Source organism: Neomonachus schauinslandi, chromosome 10 (genome assembly GCF_002201575.2).
Source record: "Neomonachus schauinslandi chromosome 10, ASM220157v2, whole genome shotgun sequence".
Taxonomy (NCBI): Eukaryota; Metazoa; Chordata; class Mammalia; order Carnivora; family Phocidae; genus Neomonachus; species Neomonachus schauinslandi.
Genome location: NC_058412.1, coordinates 64,783,603 through 64,809,380, shown reverse-complemented (window position 1 = coordinate 64,809,380; position 25,778 = coordinate 64,783,603). Strand labels below are relative to the sequence as shown.

Sequence of the window (25,778 nt, the reverse complement as noted above, 5' to 3'; positions counted from 1 at the left end):
TGTCAACTAACTGGAATCTAAATAAAAACTTAATTTAAAAAACCCAATTATTTTATTAAAATAACTTCTCCCCCCTAGATTATAATGATCTTTGATCCTTTTTTGAAAGTTTGTCAGTTTGTTGCTCCCAAGCACTCTTAGCACAAGATCTTGCAAAAAAGCAGGTATTTATTAATATACACTGAAGAACATATATAACATAAAAAGATATACCAAAGCTAAGAAAAAAATTCAAGTGACATAATAATTCTGTTTACAGAACTCCCAATTAAGGAAAAGAATCAGAGATGTGCTGAGCACAATCATGGATTTGTGCAAAGGTTTTATAAACAGGAACACAGGGGTTGGAATTAGATTTGGCAAATTGTTTAACTTCTCTGAGCTCAAGTATCTTCATTTTTAAGATGGGGTTATTGTACAGACTTATGAAGATAGTATATTATACAAACACAATGCCTGGCATAAAATAAATAGTGATAATAAAGAGATTTAAATTCATTAAAATCTATTTGGTTTTTAGTAAAGGAAGAGAATTTAAGAAATACATGTTACATAAAATTAATACAAAGTGAAGAGTAATTAAAAAGAGTGACCAAATTACACTTTCTAGATTGAAATAAAAGAATTACAACAAAAGATTAATCAAAACAGAAAAAAAGGACTCTCTGTTTGACAAGGAAGGGTATCCCCTGTGAGCAGCCTGAAGCTTCCTAATACTGACTGAAAAGTGATGTCCTATCCTTGCCATGCCAGCAAATGGAGGATATTTAAGTGCATAGATGGTGCCTACTTTAACTCCGAGAGTTTTACTGCTCACCAGGATATACAACATGTATGGAACAAAAAGGCCTGGAGCAGCCAACTAGCCTCCTTTGTTGATATGAATCTTCTAGGATTAAGTGGCCAAGTATGAAGAAATGCATTGCTTAACTTAATAAGCTGACGTCTGGGTTCCTTGGAGACCCCCGAGGAAAGAAACAAAGCAGAAAGAATTCTAAGTGATGTTATTCTAAAAGGCATCCCCCAAAGGTCAAATTTTCTAGGAGGTCACAAAGTCAGTACAATCTAGGACAGAGCTGAGAATAAGGACATTTGCAAATTTCAAGTTAAAATAAGAGTCAGACAAAAAAGTAAACTCAGCACCCTAGGGAACGCTTACAAGATGTGTTCCAGCAGCAGCAGTAAGTAGAGCCACCTGTTAGTTCTCTTGCATCAGTGGCTACAAGCTACCGGGTAGCCCTGCCCCGAGTCTGTCAATCCAACCTGGCTTGGACTGGCACAGAGCCCATGAATATCAGTGTGGGTGCAGAAGAGCAGTTTTATGAGAAAAGGAGACTCCTCACTGTGTCCATATCCAAAGTCCTCCTCTACTGGCTGCACATGGAAATGCTTCCACAAGCACAGTATGGCCTGAATCTTTGACATATCACCACGGTGGACCTAATAGGCATGTTCCTGAGCCCCATCAACAGGATAGGAGCAAAGATTATGCCTCCAGCACTAGCTCTGCAGGTCAGGCTGTTTACTGCAAACCCTACTCTATCCCTCCAGCATGGTGCTTGTGGATAAGCACGGCATGAACAAGGAGCACTACATCTCCATGATGACACCTATGGCCCTCTTCAAACTGAGCGACACCTTCCCCTAAAGAGAGATAGGGCTGTAAGCTGGAAAGGCCCAGATGTATGTGTAACACCTGATGTGATGGTTCCTCTCTTGAAGTTCCATTTTTCTTTCTACATAATGCTACACACATGGAAGGGCCTTAAAAATATCCTAATGTACAGATTTTTATTGGTAATTTTTGAAGTCTTTTATTGTAAGTTTTCTTTGCACTTAAAAATGAGCATGCTGCTTTTGTACTCTGAAGTGTTCCAAAAAATGTTAGGAATATGTGTTATTCAGTGTGACATATAACTTTCTTCTATTTTATTTTTTATATAAAAATTTTATATAAAATAAAATATTTTGGAGGGAAAAATATAATAAAATAATAAAATCTTTTGGAGAAAAAACAGATGAGCTAAAGGGAAAATCTAAATAAGAACTTGTTTCAATCCAATTGATTAATACAAAATTATTGCATTTATAAATTGTATTTACATTTGTCTAATATTTTTCACAATTATTTTTAAGGATCTTTTCTAATCAGTCCACTGGTGACCCAAATTAAAAATTTTTCCCCTAGAAAACTGGGTTTAAACCAGACAGCAACTTGTTTCCAAATACCTTGAGACAAGAGAACACCACCACTTTTTTCTTGTTAAAAAAACAAGTTCAACTAAAATGCTTAATCAGGCAGGATGATACATTTTAAAAGGTTTTTCAAACAATCAGTATAGTGTTTCATACTCCTTAGTTTTGACACAGATCATATAATGACAAACATTTTGTTCTCATTTCTCCAAAATAATATCCTTCTTTACCCATGTGAGATCAAACAATTCATATATGCCCTCAGAAGCTGGAGGACACCTTATCAAAATACAAATAGAAGAAATAAAAATAGAAGAATGTTGTAGAAAATTAATAAAGCAGTAAAAAGATGCTAATATAAAAAGAAGATAAAGCACATGGGTCAAAACTCAGATTGAAAATGAAATAATCTAAGTATCTCAGGGTAAGTTTGATATATATTAGGGACATTTTTTTCAATTCACTCTTCCTTTGGTCTTACGGTTTTGGGCTTTCCAAAAATTAGTTGTTGCTCTAAATACTTCTTTATTTCCTATCTTTTCTTCTCTTTTAATGCCTAACGAAAAACTGAAAATCCTCATCTATAGCAACATGAAAGTTTTGTTCAGAAAAAAAGAAAAAAAAAAACATTTAGGAATTTCTTCTACACAAGTCTTTCATTAGCCCAAAGAGTAATCAAATTCTCTGTAAATAACCTCAAAACTGTCTCTTCCAGGGGTGCTTCAGTGGTGTAGTCGGTTAAGTGTCCAATTCGGTTTCGGCTCAGGTCATGATCTCAGGGTCCTGAGATTGAGGCCTACGTTGGGCTCTGTGCTCAGTGTGCAAAATGCTTGAGATGCTCTCTCCCATTCCCTCTGCCCCTCCTGCTCATGCTCTCTCTCTCTCTCAAATAAATAAATCTTTAAACACACACACACACACACACACACACACACCTGTCTCTCCCATGTAAATGAACAACTGATCAAAGCTACACATTCTTCCGAATGGCAGAGTACTTTGGTCTGCTATTAACAAAATATTACTCACCATCACATGCACAGAAGTCTAGACTCCTATAAAATTATTAGCTGTTTTCAGAGAGTGCAGGCAAAAAACCTGGTGCAATTTTACTCTTTTAAAAAAGCAAAGTACTTTCTTACAGGAGCCTATAATAATTCTTTTTTAAAATCACACCTCATTTACGGACTACAAAAATTTGAGACCTTTTGTGAGACATTTTATTCAGAACACCTGTTATTCTCCTTTTATTAAACTTATTTTTCCAACCTCAAAATGTGGCAATAAAACTAAGAAATTAACCTTAAGCAAATTCTCATGCTTCAAGGCAATGATTTTTCCATTTACATCAATAGTATTTTCGGTTTCACACTTCTGTACTGTTGCCAGAGCTGTGGGGATGACTTAAAAACACACAGGAACAAAATCAGAATAATAATTTAAAAGAAAGGGGAAAAGAAAATCTAACTGCAATCTCTTTACTAGCAATTTGGGGCTCTTATCTACCCTTTTTGGTTCCTGTGTTGCACAAAAAACAGACATAAGGTACTTTATTACCTGTCCCTAAGAAACACAGTATCAATTTTGAAGATCCTCTGAAATCACTGTTTTTGGAAAGCAAACTTTCACAATATACTGAAAGAAATTTACAAACCTCTGAATGTTCATCTCTCTCATCTATAAGTCTTTTTAGATGTAATGCCATATTTTTCAAGAGTGGTTCTATTTCCTCTTGAGACATATCAGTCACTTCCATCCATTGCAGATCAAACACATTTTCCTGATTATGGGTTACCTTTAGCAAAGCAACCAAAATAAACAATTTTTTAGAATGGCTATTACTTAAAATTTCATTTTAGTACAATATTAGCTCAAATGTCATATATCCCTTATCATAAAAATATGAGAAGTAAATATGATGCCTCAAGAACACTTGAAACTTCAGATCACTACATCAAAAACTAATGATGCGGGGCAACTGGGTGGCTCAGTCATTAAGCGTCTGCCTTCGGCTCAGGTCATGATCCCGGGGTCCTGGGATCGAGCCCCACATCGGGCTCCCTGCCCTGCGGGAAGCTTGCTTCTCCCTCTCCCACTCCCCCTGCCTGTGTTCCCACTCTTACTGTGTCTCTCTCTGTCAAATAAAGAAATAAAATCTTAAAAAGAAAAAAAAACAAAACTAAGGATGTATTGTATGGTGACTAACATAATAAAATTAAATTAAATTAAAAAAGAACACTTGAAACTAATGATGAAAAGGCTAATAATAAAAATTATTTTTACTAAATATAAACTATAAATAAATTTCTATTTGTTTTCCTGTTAACTAAAAAGTAAAACATTTAATTCAGGCATTACTAGGGGAAGGTAATATTGATACGTTTGACAACTGTTTTAACAAAATCAGTTGAACTTTTGAACTTTTCTTTAGGTAAGACTAAATTTATTGTGCTTGATTCAAAAGCAAAAGTTGTTTAATCTTGTAGGATATATGTTATTGCACTTTTATATTTGAAAAGCTACATCTTTAAAGAGTCTGAAGATGACACTGTCACAGAACCTTAGGAGAAATGGACTACTAACATAAAGATTTTTAAAAGAATGGAAAAGTTACAGAAATGAAATACTTATTTCTTGCTTTCCTTTTCTCATTGTGATTCTGATATTCTGCTTTAACTTTCACAAGAAACCGCAAAATAACACTTTGAAGAATGATGGCAAATTTAGTAACTTGCAATACTTAGCATTTATTCAAAAAAAAATACAAATCACAAAGCTAGCATACACAAACAAACGTATATAAGGGGAAACTACCAAAACCCCTCCCCTGTATCTTGTGGAGTACTAATATGCTTACTGTTGACAAAAGTATTACAGACAAGAGAGCTGGACTCTAAGAATACTAACGAAGAGGAAAGATGATATACACAACACAGGTTATTCAAATAGAGAATATTTTAAACACTACCAATTTTTACTATTTAAAAATTCCCTCCCTTAGTTCTCTTTCTAATCAACATGTAAAGTTTAACATGATCTAGTTCTAAAAAGTCTCATTAAGTGTGTAAGATTAAAAAGCTCAAGACTAGATAGATGCAGAAATAGCAGCTTTTAAAATCCATCTGTTATTTTAATTACTTAATATTGCACAATATGTCCTAGACTTAAGTTTTTATATGGATGTTACAAATGTGTTATAATTCAAGTAATATCTTCAATAAAAATTATACTGTGTCCATTCATTCAAAAGGAAATCACTGGAATGACTTAGTACTTAGGTTATCATCTTACCCCTCATTTTAGTTTTGAATTACAGGCAGTGATCCACTTTCTGCTGCTTCCATTTACAATAGTGTTCATTCTGTGCTAACAAAGACATACACTTCATTCCTTAAACACTTCCTACCTAACGTCCCTATGGATAAAGGCAACAGTACACATTAGTTAGTTAGCACTGTGCCATGAGGATTCATTTAAGAAGTTATCTCGAGGGGGGTAGCGGGATGCGTTAGCCTGGTGATGGGTATTAAAGAGGGCACGTACTGCATGGAGCACTGGGTGTTACAGGCAAACAATGAATCATGGAACACTACATCAAAAACTAATGATGTAATGTATGGTGATTAACATAACATAATAATTAAAAAAAAAGTTATCTCTAAAGAGAAGACGATAATTTGTCTAACAGCAGGGTTCATCTGTACCTGACCTTGATTTGTTCTTGCTTGTCCTAGGACTTCAAGTATGTGGGGAGATATAAACACACCACAATCTTCATAAAAATTAGTATATAAAAACTGAGTATAAGTTATTACCTCTTGAATATGTGCTGCAACTGCTGCTTTTGTATCAAAATCTAAACCTTGAATTCTTTCAATAAATTCTTCTTTTTTCTGACACTAAAAGAAATAATAAAATGATCATTCATGTTTTATGGGCTATAGTCCTTAATATGTTATAAATAACCAAAAACTCATCAGGCCAAAAAACTTGGTTATGTTTTGAACAGTACAATGAGGGTTTTGTTTGTTTTGCATTTAAGTGGCCTAATATACTTACCTACTGAAAAGATAACAATTTAGAAATATTTATTTAAAAAGCATAGCACCAAAAACCCATGCTATTTTTATGCTGTGAAGTTCTAAAGTGGGAAACCATTACACAACCCATCTGAGGTCAGTACAATATTATTATGCTAACTTTACAAACAGAAAAGTAAAGAATCAAGAACTTGTTTCAGGGAGGATAAGTTACTTGCCAAAAAACACAGTGAGTCAGTGGCAGAATTCGGAATACAGCCAAAAAGCTCAGCCAGTCTTTGGCTATCATCAAACAAAACAGCCTTTCTTCTTGGGAAAAAAAAATTGTAAGCAATTTTTACTTCAAGCTTACAATCCATTCTCACATCTTCATCCTATCAATCTTAATAAAAGAAACCTACTTTTGAGGCCCAGTTCAACATTTATAAGGTAGTACAATAAATACTTGTTTCTACCATAACATAAAGTTACCAGGGGCAAAATTTAAGAGTATATATACAAGTACACATGTACTGAGTGGAATAAAGGCAGCAATTCTTTATTGTATAACTTTTTAAAATATATAAATTAAAAATATTATGATGTAAACCTAATCTTTTTCTTTTCAGTCAGTACTGAGTAAGAGTTTAACATGCATCTTAATATCTCTGCCTCCCATCTACATCTCTTAAACTGCAATCCAACTGCTGGTATAACTGTATTCTTGCAGCTACCAAATGAGAAGTGCATACAAAACAGACAGCACTGCCTTGTCTAGCTTAGTTGCATCTCCTGGGCCAATTACCCAACTACTAGTGAAGAGAATATACTCACAAAAAGAAAAAATTGGTCCTTTGATCATTAAGAAACTTAGCAAGGTTCTGCTTTATACTCTATGTATTTATTATATCAAATTGTAACATTCTACTTCTATTGCCTACAATTAACTTAACACATTCCCATTGGTAAAAATAGTTCTGTGTCCTATAAAAACAAAATTATTAGAATGATATAATAATACTTAAAATTAAATTACTAAGAATGTACAATTTCTAGCTGTGACTAGGAAATCGAGTTTTGGGGGGATGGGATGAAAATTAGTCAATTTAAAAACAAGAATTTTTTTCATCTAGTAAATAATATTTGACAGGTCTAGTGAGAACAATTAAGAATGACTTTCTGATAGTACATTTGTAACATAATTAACTTTTTAGGTATGGTATGCCCAATTTTTAAATTTAATGCTTCCAAATATGTTGACCTATGTATAGTTTTCAAGCCAATGAACACATAAAATAGCAGGGTTACGATGACTATGACTCACTGGAAGGGTCTCCCAATTCAACTGCCATATCTTTGTCTGCCTTCAGTTCAAACTTAACAAATATACTTCCCTTTTCTAAGCCCTATAGCCACTGTTTCTTCACTTATACTATCTTTAGGAGCTCATCCTTTAACATAGTCTCAACACCAATCAATGAGAGTTCTTCTTTTACTCTTAAAATACCCACAATTTCTACTAAATCTCATCTTTATTCAAACTCTGAAAGTTTTTAAGAATTCCAAATATGCTTTATAAATAGGTTAGGCTTTCTTAAAGAATACACAATGAAGGTTATAGGATCTTGAGGGATAGAAAAGAGAAAAACTATCAAGATGGAAAAGAGAATGAGAGAAGATAACAATTCCGAAGTTGAATAATTGGACCAAACTTTTTATATCAGTGTTGTCTAATATAGTAATCACTAGCTATATGTGGCTACTGAATACCAAAATGTAGCTAGTGCAACTGAGAAATTAAAATTTTCATTTTATTTAATAGTAATTAATTTTTTTAAAAGATTTTATTTCTTTATTTGACAGAGAGAAAGACAGCGAGAGAGGGAACACAAGTAGGGGGAATGGGAGAGGGAGAAGCAGGCCTCCCGCGGAGCAGGGAGCCCGATGCGGGGCTCAATCCCAGGACCCCGGGACCATGACCTGAGCTGAAGGCAGATGCTTAACGACTGAGCCACCCAGGCACCCCAATAGTAATTAATTTTAATTTAAATAGCCACATGTGGCTCACACTGGCTACTGTATTGACAGCCCCATTCTAGAGCATAAAGTCTGGTGTTAAAAATAGACATATAAATAGCTTTACTTCCATCTATGAAGACTGTTGTGAAGAAGACTAGATAATCATCAGCAAATTGTTTTTTCCACTTAAAATTAAGCTCTCTTTTATCTTTATATAAAGTTCTTCATGTGTTATGGGCACTAAAGTTATTTCTAACTCTATTATAGCAACTGATATCTAAGTCAGCAGATTACCATGATATTCCAAGAAAAATGCAGAAAAGTTATTCGGGGGGGGGGCACCTAGGTGACTCAATTGGTTAAGCATCTGACTCTTGATTACGGCTCAGGTCATGATCTTGGGGTCGAGCCCTGAGCTGGGCTCCTTGTTCAGCATGGAGTCTGCTTAAGAGTCTCACCCCTTCTCCTTCTGCCCTCTGCCTGCTCTCTCTCTCATAAATTAATTAAAAGAAAAAGAAAAGTTATTTGGGTAGGAAGTTGGGGAATGGAGGAAGAATTGCATTAACCCTGAAGTCCTACATTTTTCACCAGAGTGTTTAAGCTCTTAATTCCTCAAATTCCTCACATTTTCACTTGGTACTTTCAATGCTTTCTCTTATTAAAAAAGACAGGATTATGAGGAAAAACTATACTAAAATAGAGGAAAGAGTACCCAAAATAAACTACTGAACAAGAAAACAATAAAATGAGGAACACATTACAGCGTTTTCAATAAGAACACCAATGACTGAATAGATCATAGTTCTATCAAAAGTAAAACCAAAACATGCCACATAAAAAAATAAATAAAAATAGAAAAACTAAAATTCCCTCTTTAAAGAATGGCTCTCCCCTTGCTCCCAAAACAGAAAGTAATAAATGCTGGCAAGGATGTGGAGAAATTGGAACTCTGTGTACTGTTGGTGGGAATGTAAAATGGTACAGAAACTATGGAAAACAGTATGGCAGGTCCTAAGAAAGTTGAAAATACAACTACCGTATATGATCCAGCAGTTCCTCTCCTGTATAGACAGCAAAAGAACTGAAAGCAGGGACTCAAACAGCTATTTGTATTACCTATGTTTACAATAGCATTATTCACAAGAGGCAAAAAGTGGAAGCCACAGAATGTAGTATATACATACAATGGAATATTATTTAGTCTTAAAAGTCAGGACACTCTGACATATGCTAAAACATGGATGAACCTTAAAAACATTATGCTAAGTGAAATAAGTCAGTTACAAAAGGACAAATACTGAATGATTCCACTTATGTCCTAGAGTAGTCAAATTCATAAAGACAGAAAGTGGAGAATGGTGGTTGCCAGGGGCTGGGGGGAAAAGAGATACAGGGAGTTACTGTTTAACAGGTGTAAAGTTTCAGTTTTGGAAGATGAGAAAAGTTCTGAGATGGGTAGTGGTGATGGTTGCACAACAATGTGAATGTATTTAATGCTAATGAACTGTACACTTAAAAATTTAGTGGGGCACCTGGGTGGCTCAGTCGGTTAAGCGACTGCCTTCGGCTCAGGTCATGATCCTGGAGTCCCGGGATCGAGTCCCGCATCGGGCTCCCTGCTCAGCGGGGGGTCTGCTTCTCCCTCTGACCCTCTCCCCTCTCATGTACTCCCTCTCTCTCATTCTCTCTCTCTCAAATAAAAATAAATAAAATCTTTAAAAAAAAATTTAGTAAAATGGTGAATTTTATTTATAAATTTTCCCGACTAAAAAAATAAAAAAACAGTATCAGCAAAAAATTCCCTCTTTATATTAAGCTACATTTGCTATTTTCATGTATTCTCAGAAAAGAAAATGCCTCAGCTAGAAGCTATGTATTATTTTATTTCCCCAAAATGTAATGGGATAATTAATGTTCTAAAATGCTAATTTTTAGGATGCTTTACAGATAACTGCTAGGAAAACAACAGGCTATATAGCCCTCAAGCTGACCAAGTTCAAAAATAGTTTTCTGAATCAAATACTAGTGTTAGAATTGCTTGTGAGGGCACACATAAAGGTCAAAATTTTAATTCCAATCACACTTGACACTCAGTTGCTTTCAACACTATGCAACCTTGCAAAAGCCCAAAATAAATAATATTTTTGGGATACTGAATAGCCAGTACTAATATAAAACTAAGGTCTGCTGAATTTTACATTGTCTTTGAAGAAAAATATTTGTAAACAACATACACTACAAACATTTTTCCTTCTGTGTAGGATGATTTTGCTTGAGAATCTCTCAACTATCTCATGGCTGGGATGCAGAGCTATGTGTCCATAAAAATTTTAGCTGATGCTCAGAACTGGTTCAGAAGATGTGTTATCCACTAGAAAAGATTCTGGTGGAACTGGACTGGTTTAATTAGTCAATAATGGAAATATCTAAGCCCTTGCCTTGAACAGTCTTCTTTGTATTCAAAGTTATTCCTGTGAATTTATATATAATCGAGGATAAAAAAGTCAATTATAAATTTATTCTGTAAGATCTTTTGACAGTGACTAATTTACTGTTTTTGAATGCTACTTCCCCTTAAGAATTTCATACTTTCTTCTTCAAAAGAAACAATTTTTTTCCAATTTCCTTATGCTTCCTTCCATTTCGATTTCTTTTCATGAATACAGTATCTTTTAAAACTTGTGGCCCACTGAATTCTTGGACTTTAGTATCATACCAGCAAACTTTAACTTACTATTTCTACCTACGAATCACAAGTATAACAGATAAAACTAATCCTGATGGGGAAAAACATATTTATGCTACTTACATATTGTATTAAACATTAGACTTTTAACCTGTTGAATTACACAAGGATAGATTTTCTGTAATAGAGATTACATTCTAGAAAGTGTACAAACAATACTTGTTAGCTGATTGGTTTTGTCCTGAAGTACATTTTAGCTCTTCAGTATCAACAAAGATTTCTAATTGTTCATATAGACAGTTAAAGGCTGACAGGAGATTCTGACTGTTACACACTTTATGTCATTAGTGTCAGTGGCTCCCAAATACCGACAGGATGAAATCTAAATTCTCTTTTTTTTTTTATTAACATATAATGTATTATTTGTTTCAGGGGTATAGGTCTGTGATTCATCAGTCTTACACAATTCACAACTCATGATGGTTTCTTTTATATTTTAGGCTTTCCCTAAACTGTTCATAGAAAGTCCTTCATTCTGCTCTATTCCCACTGTCAATTTTAGTAACCAGAAATAACAACCAAATAGTAACCAGAAGTTACAACCAAATTTATGCTGTCACTATGTTATTTAAATTTACATAACATCCACCAATAGAGGGTATTTTTAAAAGCAAATACAGTATTCAAGGCTGTAAATAATTAAGGACTGTGTTTCTAATTTAGGATCTGATGACCAAATTAGAACAGCAATGACCACAAACACTATTTTTACTGAATATTTAATCAATTATGAAGTAAACACCTGTATATTACAGAGCATGAAACTTTAATAACATGCATTGTTTAAGTCTATACCTCCCAAGCAGTTAGCTCTAAAAGCCACACTCTCTTGGAATTATAATTTCTGGCATATGTATGTAAAAAATCACCTGTGGTCACAATATTTGTTTATAAATAAATTCATTCCAAAAATAACTGAGATAGTTTAACACTGTAATCACTTACCCAAAAAATGGCCAATTAAAGGAAAAATCAACATAGAGAAATATAGGTTTTGAAGTCAGACCAGAGTTTAAACTTAACTCTTTGGTCTGTTGGCAATATGAATCTCGAGCAACCATCTTGGTTTGTCAGGGACAGTCCCAGTTTACACATGCAGTTCCACTGTAATTGTTAACAGTACCCTTTCCAACTCTCACAAGTGTCTTAATTTGGGTAACTTAAATATCATCCTATATAAACACCAATCTTCTTATGTGAGAAAAGATATAAGAAAACCTATATAAGAATCATACCTGACACAAAGTACGTATTCAATATATCATAGCTGCTATTATTATTATAATCACTCATCAAAAGGGCAATATAATAATAATCCAGACTCCAAAATAACATTTTTCATAATTTCTGCCTCTTTTTGTTGTTAATCATCCCTTCTGTAACATACAAACATGCACACATAAATCATAAGGATGTTTTGGGAGAAGTTTTTAAGAGTACCTCTATGGAAATTTGAAAAACTTGGGGCCAATAAAAGGCTCAAAAAATTAAAAAAAAAAAATACAGTTTTTAAATAATACAATTATCTGATAATATAAGTACAGTTTGAAATAAAATAAGAGAATAAGTGTTTTCTTGCAAAATCTCCTTAGAAGGTTATAGTTATTTAAAAGTTCCTAACATAGACTTTGAAAAACCAATAGCCCATCTAAACTAGAGCCTGAAAAAACATACAGAGTTATTAAAATGAAAATACAAAGAAATATTTTAACTTACCTGAACTGCACAACCCAGTAAAAGTAAAAGCAACTTTTTAACTTCTTCTGTGCCTTGTTCTGCAATAAAAACGATTGCTAAGTACTACATTTTACGTTAGTTCAACTCTCTTACTTACATTGGTAGAATCCCTTCTAAAGGTAATATCCACAACAACTTGACCTAAGGATTAAGTATGCAAGTATAGTGAAGAAGTCAAGAAAGCAGCTGTGTGCACAATGTGGTGAGAGCAGAAGAAATGGGCAAGGACGTCAACTTTGAAGGGCTGCAGCATAGATAAGATGACCTTCAAGGCTTTATGCAATAAAGTATGCTAATTATATAAATCCACTAGTTTTCCATAAATGATTATACCACACCCATGTACCAAATGAACTGCTGATATAGGGACATGCCACACATTCAACCAAATGGTTCCTAATAGGTCTGGCTTCTCTTAGGCCTATTAGCATTTTCTTTCTAACACTCCTATCTTATATGATCCATCTACCTACAAAATTTAAATGGCTTTCCACTGTGTAGGCGTACCTGGATCAAAACCTTAAATGTTACAGCAAAGCTGATAAAATGAATGTATATAATAAGCTGGATAAAGTTAATGATTTGTAACAGAAGTGGATAGTATATTTGCTGGTGAACAATACTCAATTCAGATTTTCTCAAAACATACAGCAGCTATCCAAAAAAAAAAGTCACTTCTTCGGGCTAAATTTCAACATCAGGGCAATCGTCTATGACAAAGTCCAAATCTTTCTTCAAACATTTCCTCTTACTCTCCAGCAAACAACCTACTTTCTTAGCCACACTAATCACCCTTCCCCAAATATATATACATCCACACTCGTCTGCCTTCACTTCTGTTACTCTCTTTGCTTGTCTTTCTTCCCTACACTCATCCCTCTAGGGAACTACTTACTAATCACAATCCTAGGCACAGCTCTAACATCTCAGTGTAGTCTTCCCTGGCAACCGCCCACCCATGGTCCCCAACTCTCACTAATCTGCCAACTTTTAGAATAATGGCTCCATATATTATATGCCTAATACTTTTACATAGCTCTATTGTATATTAATTATTACATGATTTCCCAGTCATCTGTGTATCTCTCACCAAAACAAAAGATCCTCCAGAGTACAGACCATTTTCTTTATATTCCTGGTCTCTATAATTTGGTAGGTTATTACTAAATGCATGTAAAACTGAAAATAATTCCATTCTACATATAAAAATTTTTTTCATTTTTTAATTTATATAATCAAATATCCCAGAATATCTCTAAAGACTATCTAAACTCTTAATTCACCTCATCTAAGTGGTAGTTTCCTCAGGAAAAATTCATGCTTGATTTTAGTTTTTATTTTGGCTTTATTTTTGTTTGTTTAGAATGAGAATGGGGGGTGGGGTTTGGAGAAGATATACTTAGATTTGGGTTACGGGTAGCCTAAAAGAATAAGCCTGTTGTTGAATTGGTTAGTAGCTACTAATTTCCCTAATTGTTTAAAAATCAAAACTCTGAAGAGGTCACAATTAAAATCTGGCAAAAGGCAGAAACTTTTGAAGAAAATAATTTAAATGATCTAAGAAAACTGCTTCTCATCTTTCCATTTAGAAGTAGTTTAATATAAGCTAAACATCAATCAGTAAAATCTTAGATTCAAACAGCTCTGGCAATGAAAGATAGCAGATGTATGAATATAAACTTAGAAATTACTTCAAAATCACTTCTTTCCTTTAATCTTATACCCATATTATCTTCCATACTTGTTTATAATGAGACACTAAAAATCATTACAGAAACGTATCAACTTGGTAGAGCTGAAAAAAACACTGGACTTGACATAAAATGTATGTCTGTAATATATAGACCTCATCTACATATTACAAATATTCTGTTTATTTTCTCTCTACAAAATGGAGTATCACCTCTGACTTTCCCTAGAGTCATGAAAAACCTACTGTGTTCATATAAATGAGCAAGATCTTGATAAGCATTACAGTATTACACAAAGACTATTATCACATTATGCCAATTTTAATACTTACCAGAAAAAGGATTTTTGCCAATGATTAAGACATTTGGCAAGGACATCATGATCAATTGCTGCAAAGTCTCCTGTAAAAAGATATCCCAAAGGTTGTTATATGGGTAATGCTGACTAGATAATTATCAACAAGCTATAACTTACCATTTGTGCACTTCTCTGTAGATATGCTATACTGCAATTAAAAAGCTTTTAAAAAGGTGAAAAAAGTTATCCAAGGTCTTAAAAAGACTTATGGCTTCACTCATATGTGGAATATAAGGAATAGTGCAGAGGACCATAGGAGAAGGGAAGGAAAACTGAATGGGAAGAAATCAGAGAGGAAGACAAACCATGAGAGACTCTGGACTCCAGGAAACAAACTGAGAGTTACAGAGTGGAGGGGGGGTGGGGGGATGGGGCAACCAGATGATGGGTATTAAGGACGGTACGTAATGTGAAAAGCACTGGGTGTTATACACAACTAAACAGTCATTGAACACTATATCAAAAACTAATGATGTAGTATATGTTGGCTAACTGAACATAATAAAAATAAATAAATAAAAAATAGACAAAAAAATGAAAAAAAAAAAGACACCAAGATCTTAAACTTTTTGTAACTTTAAGTTAATGAATTAAGTAACAAAAATTAAAATGTCAGCTAGACTTAATAACACATCTATTACCTACAAAATAGCGGTGCCTGGGTAGCTCAGTTGGTTAAGTGTCTGCCCTCAGCTCAGGTCATGATCCCAGTGTCCTGGGATCAAGCCCCACACTGGGCTCCCTGCTCAGTGGGGAGTCGGCTTCTCCCTCTCCCTCTGCCCCTGCTTATGCTCGTGCTCTCCCTCTCTCACTCACTCTCTCTCAAATAAAATCTTAAAAAAAATAATACCTACAAAATAAGTGTCCAAGTAGAACAGGTCTAATATTTATTATTTGGAAATCTGAGTTTTAGGTGTTAGATACTTAAACAACATTCCTCAATAAAAGATCAAGCATGTGTACGTTTTTGACCTTTTGTTACCTCTCTTTAAGGGAATTAAAAACCTCTATTAAAATTAAAGAAGCTAGTTACTTCATTAAAAATTGTATCTTCTGATCATTTTATGCCTGTGAACTCTTCCTCAGTCAATCATTATTTCTCCCTTCTATCTACAATAGATGTTTTACTTAGATTTCTGTCAAACTTTCAGTGACAAGAATATATATACATTCTGATAGTACAGGGTGATTCAGAAAGAATTGAATGCTTTCATATTACTCATTTTAGGTAATAACTCAACTATGCATCTTCCATTTATCCTACCCCTTTTTTGAGGAAATGAAGGAACACAATGTGTCTATCATTACTAATAATGGCATGCTACAAAGGGTCTGAGATGAAGTAGACTACAGGACTGATCGGTGTCCTGTCATACTACCGAAGCTTTGCAAGATTATAGAAATAACTGTGAATGTCCTTACAATTTGGCTTTCACTACATATTCAGACATAACTAGTTCCTAAGAAGTTTTTAAAATTATTTCTTTCTGAGTCACTCTTTACTTAATACTATGATGGGGGAGCAAATATCATGAAAAGTTAACTTGTATTGCTTTTTAAGATGTGTAATTCTAGATCCCATAAAGCATTTTCCCATAGCCAGTATGTGACATGTACCAGAGGCTCATTAGAATTAACCTTTTATCTTTAATTCTTTATAGATATGTATGAGAAAGTTTCAAAACATTTTCTTCAGCATTATATTTACTAGCCCTTTAAAAACTATTACCAAAAACATGCATACATTTAAAGAAAAAGTATATACTCTGTATGTGTATCTGATTAGATAAGTAATTAAGAGTAAGTGTCAAAAACTGCTAAAATCATTTACTCCAAAGACTGAGACCGAGTCTGGTTATTTAATAAATGAATTTTCCAATTCAAAGCAAGTTACCTCAAGATGGAATATGCTCTTAGCTAAGTAGGTAACAGCTAAATGGACTTAGGGGAATAAATTTCTAATTCTTCTAATTTTTAGTTTCCTTGCCTTGAAGCAAAATTATCAGGACTATCATTGTACATATGTAAAAGAAATCATAAATAAGAGCTATATAAAAAAAGCAATCACTATTTTGTCTCTATCCCATTTAGTGGAGAGTCTAAGTCTGAACAAAGAACATTCAAATTCAGTATCATAAAAGGAGGCATTAAATTTTAAGAGATCCTGAATTATTAGAAAAAAGCTTTATTTCAAGATAAAGGATTAATTCTCATTTACACCTTTTATTTTGGGATAACATGAGTGAAAACTGATAAATCATACTAGAAAACATCAACTTTTCAAGGCAATTTATTATATTGATTTACCATGTAATATCCTATGTTGGTACACGGTTATAACGGAACGGTCCAGGTGAATAGTAATCTTCAGTATGGTCACTACCTGTTCCTCCACCCTCTTCCTCAGTTGGCTCCCTACTCTCTGCCTACTCTGTTACCCCATGCCTCATGCTAACTCAGTCTCTTCACAAAGACGAAAGCCAAGCTCATAGATTTTTTTCACCATATGGTATCATCAATGACCTCATGTGTTTCACTTTTACACTGTGAAATTCTATTATATTTGGATGAGATACAATTGCTACAGGAAACTGCTAAATTTAAAATTATCTCCATGTATCTAAAAATGTACTTTAGTATAGTAGAATCTGATACCTAGCATAACATGCTGGTGGAGTACAGTCCGAATGCCTAGGCTTAAATCAAAGTTCCATGACTTACTATGTATGTGACTTTTCTTGGGAAGGGGAGGAAATCAAATGAAAGTATAAAGGTATTTTTTAAATGATAAAGGTTACAAAATATTAGTTAATAGGAAAAAATCTACTTTTCTACTCTACTTTTACTTTACTTCTAAGTATTAAGTTTGTTATGTCTGAAAGTACTAATATTAGGCAAGGCAGCTAAAAACTACACAAATTAAAAAAAAAACCAAATTATTCTAAAAATCTCTGTTTGGTTCTATGGGTTCTTCACAGGATTCTGGTTACGTTTTTGTAAAAATTCCTATTTCCCTATTCTAATCTTACACGTAATATCGAAAATATAGAAGACATAAAAGATATTAGAGGCTTAAAAAACCTGATTGCTACTGTTAAAGCTCTATTATATATCCTCAGACTTCCCAGACTTCACCTAGTTCTAAAGATGCTCATCATTAAGGTGCTAAAGAAATGGAAAAATAGGGGCGCCTGGGTGGCTCAGTCGTTAAGCATCTGCCTTCGGCTCAGGTCATGATCCCAGGGTCCTGGGATCGAGCGCCGCATCAGGCTCCCTGCTCCGCGGGAAGCCTGCTTCTTCCTCTCCCTCTGCCCCTGCTTGTGTTCCCTCTCTCGCTGTGTCTCTCTCTGTCAAATAAATAAAATCTTAAAAAAAAAAAAGAAATGGAAAAATACTACACAAATGAACCCAAGATAAACATGACTTTCAGCAGGAGAAACAAATTAATTGAAGGGTTAAGGATGATAATATATATGCATATGAACTAGTAAACATACTTCACTTTGTTAGAAAAGTGATTAGAAATATATAAAAAATGTATGGAGAAAGAATTTTAGCAATACAACTGAAAGAGCTGAGAAAGTTATAAGAAAATCAGGGCTGGGACGCCTGAGTGGCTCAGTCGGTTAAGCGTCTGCCTTCGGCTCAAGTCATGATCCCAGGGTCCTGGGATCGAGTCCCACATTGGGCTCCTTGCTCAGCGGGAAGCCTGCTTCTCCCTCTGCCTGCCACTCCCCCTGCTTGTATGCTTTCTCTCTCTCCCAAATAAATAAAATTAAAAAAAAATCAGGGCAGTTATTCATTCAACAAGTATTTACTGTGTTTATTATCTGCCAGACATTGTACTAGACACTGGAAATACAGCAATGAACAAACAAAAATCCGTGTTCTCATGGAATTTACATTTTAGTAGTAGACAGAAAAAAAGTAAATGTTTTGATGGTAAGTGCTAAGGATAAAAATAAAGCAGGGAATGAAAAGGATTACTGGAGGTAGAGATAAGAAGGTTGCACTTTTTTAAAGGTATGCAAGTATTCAAATACAGAGAATCTGGGAATTTTCAGGACCATTTAAGCAAAGTTTCACGGAATAGGGAGAATTTTTTTTTTTTTATGTTATGTTAGTCACCATACAGTACATCATTAGTTTTTGATGTAGTGATCCATGATTCACTGTTTGCGTATAACACCCAGTGCTCCATGCAGTACGTGCCCTCCTTAATACCCATCACTGGGCTAACCCATTAACCAATCCCCCCCACCCCCTCCCCTCTAAAACCCTCAGTTTGTTTCTCGGAGTCCATAGTCTCTCATGGTTCGTCTCCCCCTCCGATTTCCCCCCCTTCATTTTTCCCTTCCTTCTCCTAATGTCCTCCATGCTATTCCTTATGTTCCACAAATAAGTGAAACCATATGATAATTGACTTTCTCTGCTTGACTTATTTCACTTAGCATAATTTCCTCCAGTCCCATCCATGTTGATGCAAAAGTTGGGTATTCATCCTTTCAATTGGCTACTAAGTTTTATTAATAATCCAAATGTTGCTTGTTATAACAGATGTTAAACAAAAACCTTAAAAAGTACCAGCTTTCTCTGGCAACTAGATTAATGGTACCAGACCATTTTGTTTTTAATATTAATGATATCAACCACGTAAAAACTTCCTAATAAATGTAAATTTCCTAATAGTAAATTGTTCTTTTCTTTCTGAGCCTCAAATGATTCAGCTTATTATTTTAATGGTGGTTGAAGAACCACCTTGCTTCTTTTAGTACTTATTTAAACTGCAGCCAGAGTAGTCAAGGCAATCACTAGCTGCTGACAGAACTCTAAAAATGGACTAAGATTTTTACTTGTAAATTGTGTCTCTGATAATCAAATTCACTATCTCTCCCTCATTCACAGGAATAAAAATAACTTAAAAAAAAAAAAAAACAACCAGAGACTAGGTAGTTTTACATAATAGCTATAACTTCCTTATTTCTGACTTGAAAATTTTCCAGTATTCATTGGCAAGACAAAAAGAAATGCTTGCTATATATGGATCAAGTGATTATCTGAAAAGGTCTGAGTTGCCACTTAAACATGAAGAAGTGTATATTCAATCAACTTCTCATAATCCAATCTTACCAGTTATTTCTCTCAAGACCTCGTACATTACTCCTTCATTGTTTTTATTTATCACAATCAAAATTATATATTTATTTATTTACTCATCTATTATCCCTCTAATAAAACTGTAAGTTCCATGAGAATAGGGACATTGCTTGTTGTGCTCACCACTGTAGCCCCAATGCCCTGGGCATGGGATTACAAGTAGCAGAACAGAGGGGAAATCTGAATGACATTACAATTTTTACTGAGCTTTTACATATTCTAAATCAATAAAATGAAAAATGGAAGAATACTGACACTTAAATTTACCTATCATTACTGAAAAGATACAATGAAATAACTCCTTCCACTAACAATCATCTCAAGGTATCTGTCACTTTTCTTTTCTCCCTGGGAATCATTTCTGCAAGATGACCCTGATTCTTACCAACCCATTAAAAAAAAAATTGGAGACACACACTTGTGAATTTTAACCTACCCAAATTCACTTTCCTTTTGTGAATCAGAACCACCATAATGTGCTAAAATATTTTACCTCAATACTTTTTCTGAGGAGTGTATGAGATATAAAACATTTTTAATAGTTTCAATAAATTTGGGGGGAAAATCTGATTTTTTCAACAGATAGGTAATTTAACAGGTGACAAGAACTGCACTGATTTAGACTTTAACTTGAAATCTGGCCATGAGTGTCTTGGTTACATACATGAGGAAAAAACTGAGTAAATCAATCAATTGTGTAAAGAAGACAGTCAATCTATTGCTGAAGATACTTTAGAAGTGTCTTGGAAACATTTTATCTAAGAATATGAAAAACTGGGTTGATGGAAGAAATGGTTTTGTAAACTGGTTCTGAAGGAAAAACACAAGGGAATGATACAAGGAGAATTTCAACCTTCAGAATATTTTGTGTTTTAAATATCTGAAACAATATTGACAAAATGTTAAGATATTCAATCACTTCTAGCCCTAAGGTCGTCCACTGGCATTCAAACTTAGATTAATGAAAAGGATATAAGTGGTCACCCAGCAAATGTTAATGAAATATTTACAGATGTGTCTAAAAAAATGGTGACAACTAACACAAGTCAAAATGTTAGTACTAAAATCACCTGGCATTATAAACATTTGGACTTCTCAATTTGGGCACTATTAACATTCTGGGCTGGATAATTCTTAGTTTTAGGAAACTGTGCCGTGCAACACAGTATACTTAGCTGCATTCCTGGCTTCTACCCACTACATACCAGTAGTATTCCTATGTGTGACAACCAAAAATGTCTCTAGTTACTGCCAAATGTCCCCAAGGGGATAAAAGCACCCTCCGCTGAGAACCACTTATCTAAACTGTTGAACTGATGGATTTCATAATTTGCTCCTCCCCAAATTTCTTGATGACTATAACATGATTAATAAAAGGTAATTTCAACACCTGGCTTTAGGCAGGAGGAAGACAAAAAATAAGGTAACAGTAGTTTAATGAAAAATATTACTACATGTTAGAACATGAATGAACCTTGACATCATTATGCTAGGTAAAAGAAGTCAGTAACAAAAGACCACATAGTGTATAATTCCATTTTTAAGAAATGTCCAGAAGAGGCAAATCTATGGAGACAAAAATAGATTTTAGCGTTGCCTAACACTGGGGTAGTGGTAGTGGGTGGTGGTATATGTATGTGCAGGATAGGGAAAATAGGAGTAACTGCTTACAGATACAGGGTTTCTTTTTGGGGTGACAAAATTGTTCTAAAATTGGTTGTACTGATGCCAGCACAACGCTCTAAATATACTAAAAACCACTGAATTGGACATTTTAAATGGGCTAATTGTACAGTATATGAACTGTATCTCAATAAAGCTGTTAAAAAAAAAAACCCAAAAGCAATAGTATACAATACAGAATTAGGTTGCATTGACAACTGATTTAAGATTCAAGTGCAGAAATCCCTTTGCCTTCCAAGGAATCTCACTGAAATTTTCAAGGCAAATCTCCATCTCCCTAAAGACAATATAAAACCAAAAATCTAGCATTGTTTTAATAAGAACGACACTGATGACTGCCAAAATAAATCACTGTATCACTTAATTTACTTACTCATTTGTTTCAAATCTAAAAATACTGATATGAAACAACATTAAAAGACAAAATAGAAGTTTTATTTACTCAAATCAACTTGAGGAAGATGATAGCTGGAATACTGGCAAATAATACAAAAAGTTTATTACAAAATCTAGCACAGACTTATTTCTGGCAGCAAGGGGGAGTACTAGATATTAGAAAGGAAGGAAGGAATCCAAAAATGCTGGATAATTTTTTAAAAATTCTTTTCAAACGACTGAACTAAAAAAATAAATAAAAAGGTAATCCTCAGTTAAAAGATAAAACAGAAAAAAAACTGAACCCTACAAAGGAAGACAAGAAATAAGATGTTTTTCTTGGCCTTTAGTAGAGACTGAGGAGGGTTTATTTCCCTAAGGATTTGCAATAATGTAGTACCAGCTTAAAAAAAAAAATACAAACACATAAATACATAATTTACATACCCAATAAATGCAGAGAAAGAGATCCAGAAATACATATATTCAGATGCTAATAGTGGTAATCTCCAGGCACTGGAACTATGTTTGTATTTTCTCATTTTTTCCAGTTTTCTACAGTATGTAAGTATTGCTTCTAAAATAACATCGAGCTACTTAAAATAAATTAAAGTGGTTCTGGGTTGGTTGCACAAATGAAACAAATCCTCTCTGGAGCAATACATCCTTGGCCCAGACACAAAAGTATTCCCACAGATAAATCCCCTTCCACCCTAAATAAGGTCACAATTAACACACACACACACACACACACACACACACACTGCTGTCACTGCTGCCACCACTACCATGAGAAATAGCAAGCTGAAAACAAAAGGTATATTCAGATTCCCACAGATCTGACTTCAGATTTTGGAACTGTCAGGCATAAAATCTAAAATAGAAAAGTGTTTTAATTTCTAAAGAAATAAAGGAATTAAAAGATTGATAAACAAAACAAAAAAGCAAAGGTAAAAGGATTCAAACAGACCTTCTCCAAAGGAAAGATACAATTACTGAGTCAAAAGTTAATCAGTGGGTTAAAGAGAAGATCTGACACATATTAGAGGCAAATTAGCAAACTGGAGAGACAGTCCTGAAAAAAATACTCAGAATGCAGCACAAGTTTGATAAGGTAAAAAGAAAGTTTAACAAACATGGGGGATAGAATAAGAAAGTCTAATAAACATATAATAATAATATCTGAAGAATAGAATAGGAAAGAGACTTCAGAAGAGAATATTAGCAGCCAAAAGAGAAAAAAGACAGTTTAACCTAAGAATAAAAATTAGACTGATAGCTGACTTCTCCAGAACAAAAAGGAATCCCAAGATAGAAGAATAAAATCTGCAAAAGATGGAGATAAAACTAATTGTTAACAAATAACTGCATACCCAATAAAACTATCTTTCAAGAACAAGGGTAAAATAAAGGCATTCTCAGACAAGTAAACACTGAGAAACTTTACCATCAAAAAGCCCTCTCTAAATAAACATCTCTAAATTTACCATCTCTAAATAAACATTTAAAGGATATACTTCAGTAAGAAAATGATACCAAAGATACTTCTGAGATACAAAAGAAAATCATGAAAAGAAAAAAAAAGAAAATCATGAGCGGGGGGGGAAAAACACATAGCTTGATCTAAAGGAACACTGATTCTATTTATTTAACAGTACTTTTAATATCTTATTTATGGGGTTTTAAAAAAAAGAACTAAAATACAAGAGCTTAAAAAAATCATAAAGGGGAATAATGATTTAAAGTATTCTAAGATCATAGTACTATTCCATAAAAGAGTAAAGATATTAATTTTGGCCTTTGCTAGGGTAAGAATGGAAGGTGTAATTTCAAGTGGCCTTCAAAAAAACAGGAGGGTGAAAAAGACTTAAACCAGTAGAAAAAAATATGTGGAAACAATTACTTATAAATGGTATCATTCTCCATAATAATTAAAAAATTTAAAACTCATTTGCATTTAGTCACATAGCTTTCAAGTGGATAAAGGCAAACTGGACAAATCTATCATCATAATGGGAAACTCCAACTTACCTTTCTCAACTGATAGATCAAGAGACAAAATTAAGATTTTATTTATTTATTTGACAGAGAGAAACACAGCGAGAGAGGGAACACAAGCAGGGGGAGTGGGAGAGGGAGAAGCAGGCCTCCCGCCAAGCAGGGAGCCCGATGTGGGGCTCGATCCGACTGAGCCACCCAGGCGCCCCTCAAGAGACAAAATTAATCAGGTCACAAAAGGTTGAAAAATGCAATTAACAAACAAGCTTGCTCTGACTCTGCACCCAAACAACTGGACAATACCTATCTTTCTGAAGCACACATCAAACCTTAATAAAAACTGACAACATAATAGGCCAAGACAAGTAATTATTAACAAATGTCAAAGAATCAGTATCATACAAACCATATTCTTTAATCAAAAATAAAAACCAAAAAAAGACTGCTTGAAAAATACTTTATGTTCCAAAATCTAAAGGCATACTTCTAAATAACTCAAGTGGAATAAGAAACCACAACAAAAATGAGAAAATGTACAAAAATAAACATTTTAAAAAATACAACATACCAAAATTTGTGTGATGCAGCTATAGTGATTCTTAGAGGTATAGTGATAGCCTGAAGAATGCTCATGTTTAAACTCTAAAATATGCATCCAATTTAAGTTTTAAAAAGGACAACAAAAAGTATACTTTTCAAAGATATAATTCAAGTAGCTTAACAAAGTGTTGCATTATTCAAACTCTCAGAAACTGGGAACTGGTTTTAAAAATTCATAAAATACAATAATTATTTTTTAAATTGGATAATTATGAAGTGCTTGCTTGTATCTTTAATATTGCATTAGAAATAAATTATATCAATACTGCTTTATCTCCAGCAAATAAACCAGTATCTGGCACATAATAAGCATTTAGTATATGTTAGGTGAGTGATACTCACCTTTTGTTATTACACAAAAATGTGAATACACAAGCATTTATTAAAATACTAAATGAAAAAAAAAAGGATCACTTACCTGGTAATAAAATTTTATCTGTCTCACCAAAATGGAAAGATTATGAATTCTAAGTGAGGCATCATTGTTGACTTTTTTATTTACTCTCTGACTCTCCGATTTAGGATTACTGTAAGAAATTAAAAAAAGATGCTTTAAACTAAAATTATATTACAGTATACCTGTCAACCAACAGATGACTGAAAATAACCATAAAAAACATTTTTTCTTTAAGAAAATTGTGTAACCATATGCATTAACAGAGACAATCCAAAGGAAGATGATTTTTTTGACATGTGTTCTATGCTCCTAATTAATATAAATGCATTTGATATTTCTAAGACAATGGCAAAGTAAATCTGAAACATAAGTCACATATTGCCCTTCATTCTCATTTTGTTTCTCTACCTTCCTGGGATGAATAACCTCTTAGTTCCTTTGAACATATATATTTCATCACCCAAAATAAATCTATTTAAACCAAAAATGTAAAATATGAGCTAATAACCAAGAAATGCTGTATCTCCTCACTGAGTAACGGGGACTATCTTTGAGCGGGCACTGTCCCACAGGAAATAAAAAACGCAGTCATGACATGGGTTAATACTCTAATCTTGGGTAAACTTTACAGATTCAATGAAGGCAAATGGTTGAATGATTCTGAGGTAGCAGAAACTGAGGAAAAATAGACCATGGTTAAGAATGTAAAATTCAATGACACCAAAAGCAAAGGCAATATAAGCAAAAATAAACGAGTGTGACTACATAAAACTAAAAAGCTTCTGCACAGCAAAGGAAACCA

General features: G+C 33.8%; 1 protein-coding gene across 1 annotated transcript in view; it reads right to left on the bottom strand.

Moving 5' to 3' along the window:
• The window catches only part of CCDC88A (coiled-coil domain containing 88A), a 118,719-nt gene that overhangs the window by 69,170 nt on the left and 23,771 nt on the right, over positions 1–25,778 (bottom strand). Inside the window, exons 3-7 of the mRNA XM_044918969.1 lie at positions 24,998–25,106; positions 14,741–14,810; positions 12,697–12,755; positions 6,012–6,095; positions 3,851–3,991 (exon numbers count right to left, since the gene is read on the bottom strand). Of these exons, the coding sequence (XP_044774904.1) occupies positions 3,851–3,991; positions 6,012–6,095; positions 12,697–12,755; positions 14,741–14,810; positions 24,998–25,106 (463 nt within the window). The remainder of the gene's footprint in view (positions 1–3,850; positions 3,992–6,011; positions 6,096–12,696; positions 12,756–14,740; positions 14,811–24,997; positions 25,107–25,778) is intronic.